The sequence below is a fragment of the Limulus polyphemus genome, unplaced genomic scaffold (assembly GCF_000517525.1).
Source record: "Limulus polyphemus unplaced genomic scaffold, Limulus_polyphemus-2.1.2 Scaffold311, whole genome shotgun sequence".
Classification (NCBI taxonomy): domain Eukaryota; kingdom Metazoa; phylum Arthropoda; class Merostomata; order Xiphosura; family Limulidae; genus Limulus; species Limulus polyphemus.
The window spans coordinates 594,896-607,978 of record NW_013665921.1 but is presented as its reverse complement, the minus strand read 5'-3'; the positions used below and the strand labels follow the sequence as shown (position 1 = coordinate 607,978).

The following is a 13,083-nucleotide window of genomic DNA, read 5'->3' as shown; positions in this document are numbered from 1 at the left end:
AAAAATAATATTTGCCTTATCTAGATGTATTGGTGAAAAGGAATGTACAAGGTAATTTAGAAACATTAGTTTACCGAAAACCTTTTTCTGTTTTTATGCCCCCACACGAAGAATCATGTCATACTAAGTCACAAAAAAAGTCTGCGTTTTATAGTTATGTTAACAGAGCTTTGAAAATATGTACTAACCAAAATGATTTAAAAAACAAATTGTTATTAATTAAATATATAGCAGTCAAATGAGGTTTTAACCCAGATCTTATAGATAGAGCATTTAAGAAATTCACTAATACTATAATAATTGATCAAGTTAGTACTTTAAAACCTAGTTATGAAAAAATTAGAAAGGAAGGCTTAATTTTACCATATGTTCCAGGTTTAACTACTAGTTTATTTAAAGTGTTCAAAAAACAACAGATATTCTACCCTATATTTAAACAAATAAATAAGATGAATCAAATCTTAGGTACTATGAAAGACAAAATAGATTTAACTGAAAAAATTGGAATATATCAAATAGAATGTGAATGTGGTAGTATTTACATTGGTTAGACAAACCGTAATTTAAAATACCGTTTAAATGAGCATAAGGGATACGTAAAAAATAAAAAAACTGAAAATTCATCCACAGCAGAACATGTAGAGGAAACACAACACACAATATTATGGGAAAAACTGTAATATTAGCTCAACCGAAAAGTGTAATAGGTAATAATATTTGTGAATCATTAGAAATAATAAAACACAAAAAAAAGATCATGTAGTATTAAACAGATGAAGGTTTAGCGAATATTTCTGCAAGAATGTGGATTGATCTCCTTTGAATGGTTTAGCATGAATGTATGATAAATAATATACATGGTCAATGACCTACTAACAAGTTATAAATACTTTGGAATTGTCTTGTAATTCACTCCTGAGGATGACGTTGTAACGTCGAAACATGTAGAGTCGTCAACTTTTTGAAGGCTATAGATAGGCCTAAATAAAATGATTTTAATTGTGTACCAGTTTAACGTTGAATATTATTTATGATTTTAACTTTATACACAACTGCCAAAATAACATAACATTTTGTCTTACCATAAACAGGCCAATGTAACACCAACGAAGGCTACTGGTAATATTTTTTTGCTAACAAATACAATCGTCTTCTCTGAATCTTTGCAGTATATACTTTGATAGAATATATAGCTAACAATATTGGCTACTTATTACACAGAAGGTTATCACTTAGCCTCCATTGTTAGAACTTTCATTGGAGATTTAATTAAATAGTTTCTACCAGCTCTATGGTATTTCTTGTAGAATCAAGGTATGTCAAATACTGCCAGCTTGGCTTAATCAGTTGAAAGTTATTGATGTGGATATCGACTATCGGTGACAATGAGCAAGACAAAAGGTCTCTTTTGATAAAATTAACAGTTGGTTCCGAAAATTCAACTTATGATTCATTTTACAAACTTCATTAAACATCATCAGCTAAAAATAAAATAAAAACATTACTGCTTAGAGACATGCTTTCTTTCTTGTGAATGGGATCAGCGCCTCTATTGTAAAGAGCACCATCTACAGTTGATTTCTAAAACTACAGTAACAACAATGGTTTGTAAATGTGTAGGATGGTAGTGTCGGTTTGGATCACTTACAGCTGAAGCATTTTGAAAACGTTTCATAGGACACCACTCATAAAATTCAAGTTTATACAGTAATTAGTAAGAAACTCGGGCTTTATAACAATAGAATATATATATATATTAATGTTTTAATCTGAAATTCCTATTGGTTTATCTCTTATGATAACTCCATTCGAAGAAACATACAGCTAACTGTACCCCACTTATATTGAAAAGGTATGTAACTATTTAAAATATTGTTCCTAAGCGACAATTTTTGTTTTAAAAGCATTGTTTGTAAAGAATGTAAAGGATTTGTCTGTCTTTACCACTAGATTACTGTAATTATGAAATAACTGATTCCATAGGCTGGAGAACTTTCACTATTTCTAGTAATAAATTAGGTTTCATTAGCTAAGAAAATTGGATACGGTTATTTAGAAACTTTCAGACACTTCTGTTCTTGCGTATATGAAAATGAAAAGCAAAATGTCTACATTATAGTAATTATAACTAATTCCTTTAAGATAGAGAACGAGTATGACAACTTTTCAATGAACTTCCAAATGGCCTTTTACGGGGTTGTGTACGTTATGTTAAAGAGGGTTTTAATACGTGACAAACACAGATTATATAATGTCCTGGTGAATGGAATGTACCAGAACTACAAAACATAAAATTGCTTGGCGTTTCGTAGGTGGTGTGATGCCAGAAAAAAATTGATCTTTTTGCAACAGTATGTTGAAACAGAGCTCTTTCCGGCACAAAACCTTCATACGCTCAAATTATAAACATGTATTCGAATTGGAGATTTAGAATCTCTTTTATTTAATGGCGCTAGACAACAAAGAAATGCGGATAAATTTGAGGTACAAGATCCATCCAGAAAGAAACTCAAGTGTCCCAGTCAAAATATCTCAGTATAATCAAGAAGGATCTCTGTGTTGGAAATGAGGCCAACAGGAATTGGTTCACCAAGATAAGGCTTCCAGTCATACCTCCTGTTGAACTGCTGCATACTTTAAGCAGTTTGAGGGTATTCGTGCTGTTCCATACCGGTAAAGTAATCGAACACAGCGTCCATGGATTTCTGTGCGATCGGATTGTTGAAACGGGTGCTGAGAAACTGTTTTCTTCGTACATTAAATGCATTATGAAAAGCAAATTGGATGGTAAGTGTAAGTAAACATGATGACAGCCTTACCTTTTGCAATAGAAACTAGGCCGTAGGGCTATTTTCAAGATGAACGGTTGTCAGTTAGACAATTACCGAAAATTGCGACACAGACTGTAAAGACGTGGTGAGGCTTCAAACTCGTTTTAGTATAACGTACTTAATCCTCTGTATCTATCCCTTCTGAATCTCATAGATTCTTGTTCTACCACAGTTGCTCCAAATTTATACCTAATCAGTGCAAGCTTTCTGTGATTATTTGTGCTTTACAATGAGGGTTAATATATATATATATATAAACTCAAAGGTCAAAAGCAAACACTAAGTTGTTTCAACCTATATGTCATCATTAAATGGGCTTAAAAGAAGGAAGTTTTCTAAACTTATATATATATATGTATATGGGTATAAGGTTAGTTCCAATTGCATCTATTTCCGCAGCTTTGGCACCTGTACAGAACACGAGGGAAGACGCAGATGGGTATAATTCTCATCAGCTCAGTGCAGAAGGTATGATCTTCTGTGTCATCTTACATAGCTCAGTCCAGAAGGTAAAATCTTCTGTGTCATCTTACATAGCTCAGATCAGAAGGTAAGAACTACTTTATCATCCTACATAGCTCAGACCAGAAGGTAAGAACTACTTTATCATCCTACATAGCTCAGACCAGAAGGTAAGAACTACTTTATCATCCTACATAGCTCAGACCAGAGGGTAAGAACTACTTTATCATCCTACATAGCTCAGACCAGAAGGTAAGAACTACTTTATCATCCTAAATAGCTCAGAGCAGAAGGAAAAACTACCTTATCATCCTAAATAGCTACTTTATCATCTTACATAATTCAGATCAGAAGGTAAGAATTACCTTATCATTCTACATACCTCAGTGCAGAAGGTAAGAACTACCTTATCATCCTAAATAGCTCAGAACAGAAGGTAAGAACTACTTTATCATCCTACATACCTCAAATCAGAAGGTAAGAATTACTTTATCACCCTAAATAGCTCAGTGCAGAAGGTAAAAACTACCTTATTATCCTAAATGGCTACTTTATCATCTTACATAACTCAAATCAGAAGGTGAGAATTACCTTATCATCCTACATACCTCAGTGCAGAAGGTAAGAACTCCCTTATCATCCTAAATAGCTCAGAACAGAAGGTAAGAACTACTTTATCATCCTACATACCTCAAATCAGAAGGTAAGAACTACTTTATCATCCTAAATAGCTCAGAACAGAAGGTAAGAACTACTTTATCATCCTACATAGCTCAGTCCAGAAGGTGAGATCTATTGTATCAGCATATATAGCTCAGTCCAGAAGTTAAGATCTACTGTATCATCCTAGATACGTCAGTCCACAAGGTAAGATTTAGTGTTTCATTTTACATAGCTCAGTCCAGAAGGTAAGAGCGTCTGTATTTTTTGTACTTAGTTCAGTCCAAACAGGTAAGAACCATTGTATCCTTCTAATTAGCCCAGTACAAAAGGTAAGATCTTCTACACTTTTCAGAATGTTAAAGATTTGAGAACTGATTTGGAAAATAGGAGAGATTGTAGTTTGTTGTAGATTATTGTTTTGTTGAATCAGAGAGTGTATTATTATATTTTAGTTTAGTGTGATTTCCATTTTTCTCCAAACAGCCCGTCGTCATGGTTCACCGCTTTGACTAGTAACATTCCTATCATCAAGACACATTGTCCTCAGCCATACCGTTACAAATAAGAATATCAAAATGGAGGCAGAAATAAAAAATAATGAACAAGTACTATAGTGGCGCCCCAAACGTCATTTCATGAAAACAGTAGAATGCAATTTTGATGATATATTCTACACACACGCAAACTATTTCTCACGATCCGCCCTACAGACTGTCCAGGTACCCATTCTGACCTTAACATAAGGGTGCTGTTCTGGACGAGTATGGTGTATGCACTTTCTAATTAAATGTTTATCCTTTTATGTCAACGATATTTTCAAAGTTGTTTTTCTCACCGCTACAACCCTGTACAAAACAACAGAATTATGAATATCAGAGTGTTTTTCCAATATTTTCTTCAGAAAAATATTATTATAAACTTATGATGTATAACACTGTTTATATGAAAATAACAATAATAAAGTTTAAAGGTATATCTAAACCTAAATTTATGCAGTATTTGATATTTTTTTAGAAGCTTCGATTGATGTTATTTCGCTTGATAACGTGCAAAAAAAATGCATACGGTTATTAAAATATTTTAAACATATGTATAGTTATCCATGCTCTGTATCTGTCAAAGAAACTGTATACATAATTCATTATTATCACAAAGCATACTTCTGAGAAAAACACCACGTGTTTTAGTTTAGCCGATAAAAGTAGGCACGTGGATTAGGACAATAGTTCTTATTGATTTAAATTAAGCAATGTGCTCAGAATTTTCTAGTAACTTCCATAAGAGTGATCTGAAGTAGAAGTTTTCACAACATTCTCACCATTCAAGTAAGTTTTTTAACAGAAATAATAAACCTTGTTTTCATAATTCTAGCTAATAAACAATGGAAAATCGAACTTCCGCATCTACAATATTTATCATTAAATTCAACAGTCACCTATTGTGTCAGCGATATGGTATGTTTTGTTATGAATTTCGCGCAAAGCTCCTCGAGGGCTATCTGCGCTAGCCGTCCCTAATTTAGCAGTGATAGACTAGAGAGAATACAGCTGGTCAACACCACCCACCGCCAACTCTTGCGCTTCTCTCTTTACCAACGAATAGTGGGATTGACCGTTACATTATAACGCCCCCATGGCTGAAAAGGCGAGTATATTCGGTGACGGGGATTCGAACCCCTCAACACGCAGGTTACGAATCAAGCGCCCTAACCACCCAGCGATACGTTTTCGGACTTACAACGCTAAAATCCGGGGTTCGGTTCCCCGCGGTGAACAAAGTGTAGATAGCCATTTGTGTAGCTTAATTTGCACTAATAAAACAACATCCTTAATATCTGCATGAACAATAGTTATCAATAAATTGTACAATATGATCTTACAGTAAGAAGCCTGATATTTGAATAGTAATGGGGACGGCTTGTACTCTTGGACACCTCATTGGCAGTGCACTGTCCTTGATAACCAGTAGTCGTGGATTCAAGTCCTGATCCAGAAGTCTCTTTTCTCTTGTCGGCTTTTCATACAAGTTTAACTGACCAACTAAACTTTCACTAGTTTAACTACAGCAGAACATTCTTAAAATAGTCTAACGGACTCACTATACGAGCGTAGTGTGTTATTGAACATTACCTTATTGTCGAGTTCCTAGAAAGGTGCCATTAAATAACTTATACGTGCATAGTATGTTCATAAGCAGAAATTCAACACTAAGGATCAACAAGCCCGTTCCAACTATCATTAGATTAGAATTGATTATTTTTTCGAAATTAAAAAGCGTAGACAACAGCGATTATATACAATAAATAAACTTCTAGAACATAAAACATAAAACATGAACCGGCGCTTTATATACACCCTCTTCTTCCCCCTGTTAATTTTTGGTCAAAGTTACTTGATAAGAAGAGCATTTAGCAAGACGTTTTTAGGAAAATGGTAGAATCGTGTTCAGACCTGTTAAACCGTGATTGGTCAAAAAATGATCTGAAACACACTTTTCTCGGATTTGTACTTCATGTAATAGTTACTTCAGTTAGTACTACATAAGTTAAAAACGTTTTTATGATGCTTTAACATATTTTCTATATATCAGATATAATCTAATTTTGAGCAGAAAATCTGCAAAGTCAAAGTAATGATCTATAGAGTGTTTTTATTATTCATGTGCTTATCTATTGTTTCTTTGCTATAACTGAAATAAAGTACTTAAAACTTCTGGTTGAGTTAATGATGTTGTACTCAACTTACAGTTGTGTTAATTGTGATTTAAATTACTTAAAACTTATGGCTGTGTTAGTAATGTTGTACTTAATTATGATTTGAATTATTTGAAACTATTGGTTGTGTGAATTATGATGTACTTAAAGCTTTAATACATATGAGTATGACGCTTTTCAAAAACATAACTTTATTTTTAAAATATAACATGTTTTATTTAATGTCAAAATTACCTAGGGCCTCTGGCTAACAGAGCGGGTGCTCTATCACCAAACTGACCAATAGCCCGAGCTTTCTGACATAGATGTTTTATGTGTCAGAGCATTGTCTCTGTTAGTTTGAGATTCTGGGTTCATGTTTCGGTCCCACAGTCTCTTTTCTCTGATCGACTTTTTTTTAGGTGAAAATTTAAGTTAGAAAGTGTTATTTCCTTCATCCTAGCGGGATTTAAAATTTTACGTATAAAAACGAAAACAGAAACCAATTTTCCATATCATCTCAACTATTAACAAAAACGAAATTCCCTTGATTTTCTACCTTATAGACAATGTCAAAGGATATTCACGAATAAGAAATTTCCTGATAAACTTTTGACAATTTCTGTGATACGTTTGTGTATAAAGTGTCCTTTCACTAAATATTAACAGTATTTATAACATAACAACCAACTTTATCTAAGGACTTATTATATCTGTGCAATATTTTGGCTCCAGGGACTACAATGTTATTTTTTCTTCTTTTAGATTTACACGGACCGAAAAAAGTCAGCTTGGCCAACAAGACGATTCCGAACGTACCGACAACCAACTCCTTGACAGACCAGTCTCGTTTGTTTTCGTCAGACAGAGGTTAACTTCTTTGTATTTTAAATCGTACTTTCAAATTAAAATCATTGAATAAATACACTGTCAAAAAATGTAAGTTAAAATATACCATTTCTCTTTCTTTACAACATCATTTCCATCTGTTTGGGCAAGTTTTCAACACAGACAGTGTTTCTGGTGATCTACAATCTTCGCGGCCCGGTATGGCTAGGTGGTTAGGGGCGCTTGACTCGCAATCTGAGGGTCGCGAGTTCGAATCCCCGTCCCACCAAACATGCTCGCTCTTTCAGCCGTGGGGGCGTTATAATGTGACGGTCAATCCCACTATTCGTTGGTAAAAGAGTAGCACAAGAGTTGGTGGTGGGTGGTGATGACTGGCTGCCTTCGCTTTAGTCTTTCACTGCTAAATTCGAAACGGCTAGCGCAGATAGCCCTCGTGTAGCTTTGCACGAAATTCAAACCAATCTTCCATCAAAGCCTCTTTTTTTTAAACAATATATCTAATTCGATTTTAATTTTCAACGGTAAATATGAAAGTTAAAAACGTACACAATGTTTCATGTTCGGGACTAAATTCTCCCAAGTATCGTTTCACACACAGAGTAAAATGATTTGATATGTTTTAGGATACAGTGTTAATCTTGGTTAAAATGTGTGTGTTATACTATTCTCGGTGTGGCAGGCAAGTTTAATATCGGAAAGGATACATTTCCTTACTAGTTTACTGCTTTGACTATGAGAACACCTTATTCTTATATTATATGTACTTGAACGTTAGAGAGATAAACGCTTAGTTAGAATAAGTTCATGTCATTTCAAAATTCCATAGAGAACTATTAAATATCTTGCTTAATTTGTGTACCTACAGAGCTGAAAGGAAATGCGGACAGTCTTGAAGGATCAGTTAAGATGAATGAGGGTATTGAAGATAGAAAACAAACTCAACTACCTGACATTGCAAATAACAGTTGTAAGTATTTTAAACATATCGGAAATAACTGTGGGAATACTAAACAAAACAAATATAAAATGCAAATAATATAATAGTTGCTTCCTCTTTCCCAGTAGTATGAAAATGAACTCGACGTGGCAAGGGAGCGCTAGCAATTAGACCACACATGGCCCCCAAAAGTAAAAAAACAACCAATACCGCTTGCAAATTTATTTAATCTGATATGCTGAAACTAGACGCGGTGAAAGACTAGATCACCTTGAAACGCGTCAGGTGATTAATGATGAGCACATACAATATTTGCATTCGTATTTGGAATTTTTGTTCCTCAATTAATAATAAAAGTTCTTGTTTATCCTGAATTTTCATATACTATGTAAAGCGGCTATGGGATAAAAAATTGGCTGTAGTAAAATAAGTAATTTTTTTTACTATCAAAGCACTAGTTGATATACAAACAAAGATATAAGTTTGCATAAATATATATATACAAACTATATATATATAAATGTATATGTATAAATATGTATAAATTTATATGTATAAATATATATAAATTTATATGTATAAATATATATATAAATTTATATGTATAAATATGTATAAATTTATATTTATAAATATGTATAAATTTATATGTATAAATATATATAAATTTATATTTATAAATATGTATAGATTTATATTTATAAATATGTATAAATTTATATTTATAATTATCTATAAATAACATCTAAAATAAATCAACGAATAGGAAACATACTTATCAACAAAGTTACAGCATAAATATTATATATTTTATCTGGACAACTGGCTTTTGGTAGAACATAAAATATAAAGTTTTGTAGCGCTAAGTTTGCTCAATAATTGGTCTAGTCGAAAGATAAAACTCGTTTAACAGTTTAATTCTCAAAAATTAGAGATTTAATAACATTTCTTTTTATTAAGGTCAAAATAATTAAACTAATTGAAGTCGTATTTAAACACACATTTTCCATTTCAACACTACCTGGACTACGCACTAACAAACGTACTGCGATGGGACTCCGCCATTGGAAGGAGAAGAAACTGTGTATCGGCCTGTGCTAAACATTTCTATTTTGTAAATAACATTCCACTCACTTTTGTAGCTGAGTTGATGAAAAAAATGTCTTTTTGAAGTTACAACTTTCAGTGAGAATCTTTGTTGTTTTTGCTATATTTCTCAAAATATTGTTTTTACCTTTTATACCTTTTTTTTTAAACGTGTTTTCATGTAAACATAAGAATTTGTAAAAACCCCAATTAGCTCGTTTTCTTTTACAGCAAATTCAAGCAGTGGTATTTTAACGACTCCGAAGAATATTTACATTTTGGTGTGGTGGGTTTTACATTCTCGGAACTCGCAGCTTTAGAACGTTTTTCTCCTGAAGTTAAAGTCCATACTTCCAGTTGCACCGCCAAATTTCTGTTTCCCAGAAGCAAGACTGTAAATCCTGGACTTGAATATCTTACGCGTAAGGATGTAAAGCATGTTGTCATTCTAAAGGTTCAAGCAAAATATCTCGCTGTAAACCAGTACAATCCCGTAATTGTTGGAAAAAGGTGTCAAACCAGTACATTCCCGTAATTGTTGGAAAAAAGGTGTCAAACCAGTACAATCCCGTAATTGTTGGAAAAAGGTGTCAAACGTTCGGTTGGTCGAACAACTGAAATGTTTCAATGTGGAGAGGTAAGCACCAGCTTGCGGTTAGAAGTAAATGGTAGAAATGGATATTAGGATCTATCGTCTTCGTCAATTTCCTAATGCTCCGTTGTTCCAGTTATAAGGTTTGTCTATTTACATCCTGAAGACAAGATGTATGCTTGTTAACTTCCAAGCATTTGGATGACGTATATGATGAAAGAATGGCTCATCATCGTTACCTTGTTCGAATGTGAATAAGAAATGAAAAAAAAACAACAAGTTAATATTTTACTATCTAATTCAAAGCTCAAATTTAATAAGAAACTATATTACATCCGACCTAGTGTTAACAGTCAAATCTTTAACTTTGTCTGAGAGATAACTAATTTAAAAAATGTATAAATGTATTGTATGTACTGTAAACATCTTACAAGCTAAATTGTGTCTAGCTCGATTAACTGTATAATTATTTTCTAATAATGCTTGCATCAAATTAAAAACAAATAGTAACGTGTTAGTACTTATTAGACAGCTATTTAATAAGTGAGTCATGCTTCTTATGTACAATGTATGTTGGTTTGCTGGACTGAAAGATTCTCAGTCGTATCATCATACTTAATCAGAATATTGTCAAAATGATTCAGCTATTAAAATCATAAACTTTTGTGTCGTTTCAGATAAATCACCAGTTATGTTCCTTTAATCAAAATCTGCCTTATTTTCACCAGGGCCGGCCTTAAGAAGGTGCGGGGCCTGAGGCGAGTACTCAGGATTAGGTTCTCGAGTTTGGATACTAGAAGTATACAATCGACTCGGCTACTAAGGCCGGCCCTGATTTTCACCAAAATACACCTAAGGTGGTCATTATCTTCCAGTTTGGGCTTGAAATATAAAATAAGTTAATATAAAATAACACCGTTTCTTCGACTTTGCAATAGCAAGGTCACATAGTTTGCTCTTTGGTTCATATAATACATCATGATAAACCATCACAACATCAGTACAAAAACCTCAGGCAATTACAGTAACAGCCCCCGACGTGTTATTTCTTTAAGATACTAAATAAAAATACAAGGAAATAACAAATGAATAATCATTGGTAAAATAATAATTGAAAAAATAAATTATATAACAAAAATTACCAATTGTTAATTCTATCTGACATTGTTATAACTCTTGTAACTAAATACTTTTGATATTTTGGCAAACATTACATAACTTACAATACGTTTCTTAGTTGAAGAAACCTGTTTTTTAATTTGATTATCTTGTTTAAATGTTCAACATCTGAGTAGTTACTGTAATCTTGTTTCGTATGTTTAACTGTCGTACTCAATTGTTGTAACCCAGACTTATGTTTAACTGTCATACTCAATTATTGTAACCCAGACTTATGTTTAACTGTCATACTCAATTACTGTAGTTCAGACAGTCTTGTACCTTATGTTTAACTGTCATACTCAATTATTGTAACCCAGACTTATGTTTAACTGTCATACTCAATTACTGTGATTCAGACAGTCTTGCATCTTATGTTTAACTGTCATACTCAGTTACTGTAGTTCAGACAGTCTTGCATCTTATGTTTAATCCTCATATTGAGTTACCATAATCCAGACAACCTTACATCTTAGATTTAACTATAACACTCAGTTACTGTACTCCAGGTAGTCTTGTTTCTTGTGTTTAACTGTCATACTTGAATCGTAGAGAACAGGATTCCATGAATAAAATAGTACTTCTCATTTCCAGCAAAATCAATTTCATCAATCAAAACTAAACTAAAAACTCGCTATATTCTTTTTATCATTTCTAAATACTCTTTGTATAAATATACAATTTCAAATACAGCCATCTGCAGGACTGGGAGGTAGAGAGAGTGTATTAGTTTTCTACTCCTGAGCCTGCACTTACTGTATAAGGTAGGGTTTACTGTGAAGTTTATAGAGTTCTAAGTTTGAGGCTTTTCTTTGTGTATGTGTTTTTTTTTTATCTGTAGTTGTTTTTTGTCCTGAGGTATAACTTATTGCATGGGATAGGAAGTACAGTAAGGACTTACAGAGTCCTAGGTTTGAGGGTTTAACTCATTAATAATCTCTAGTCGTTGTTGTTTTTTGTGTAAATAATGGTTTTAGTTTAAAAACAGAAGATGCTGATAAGATATTATTATTTTATCAAACGCCATGTTTGATCTTGGTTTCATTTAGGAAAAAAAACATGTTTGCTTTACGCATTTAATTGACTCAGATGTTTGACCGAGCTGTAGCTACAAGATACAAAAAAGCTGAAGCTTGTCATTCCTCTAACCTGTATTTTATTTTGCGTTTTACTTTTCTTTTCTTTTTATCATTCACTCTTTAAATTACGTTTTTGAGACCTATATCAAATAGTTCCGCGTGATCAAACTGAGCGAAGCGGTACCTTACTTAAAATAGTTTAAATATTAGATGAAGAGTGCTATTGTTTTCATGTAATACCAACAATTTCAATTGAATGAATAAAATCAGTTCGTAATCAACATTTAAATTCTATTAAGAACACCCAGTTTGTGTGTAGTGTAGGAAGCTAATAATAACTTGCTTGGTATATACGATGAACATTGCATAATAAACACCATAGATTCCACACCCGTATTTTTGTTTCTAATTTGTTATAAATGTGAGTACATAATCACTCTTTGGTCACGAATGGAGTTCCTGTGAGGAGAATAAGCAACGTTCACACATTGTATTGTAGGCCGCTGCCGATGAGGCCTTTCGCTAAATGCCAGAGCTTATGAAGCCGGATGAGTTACAGTTAACAAATATTAGTTGAAACATTTTTTACTATACAGTTTTTAAAAAACCCAAGCGACGGATATAAGGAATGCTTAAACTACGACTTAACTATTAAAACCTAGTTGGTTTTGTTTTGTTTTTTTAATTTCGCGCAAAGCTACACGAGGGCTATCTGCGCTAGTGTAAGACTAGAG

At 33.1% G+C, this 13,083-nt stretch overlaps 1 protein-coding gene across 1 annotated transcript in view; it reads left to right on the top strand.

Moving 5' to 3' along the window:
- The window catches only part of LOC106457283 (lachesin-like), a 25,257-nt gene extending 14,480 nt beyond the window's left edge, over nt 1-10,777 (top strand). The window contains exons 4-7 of the mRNA XM_022383145.1: nt 3,231-3,299; nt 7,414-7,518; nt 8,363-8,464; nt 9,752-10,777. Of these exons, the coding sequence (XP_022238853.1) occupies nt 3,231-3,299; nt 7,414-7,518; nt 8,363-8,464; nt 9,752-9,840 (365 nt within the window). The 3' untranslated portion in view covers nt 9,841-10,777. The remainder of the gene's footprint in view (nt 1-3,230; nt 3,300-7,413; nt 7,519-8,362; nt 8,465-9,751) is intronic.
- The last annotated feature ends 2,306 nt before the right edge of the window (nt 10,778-13,083 follow it).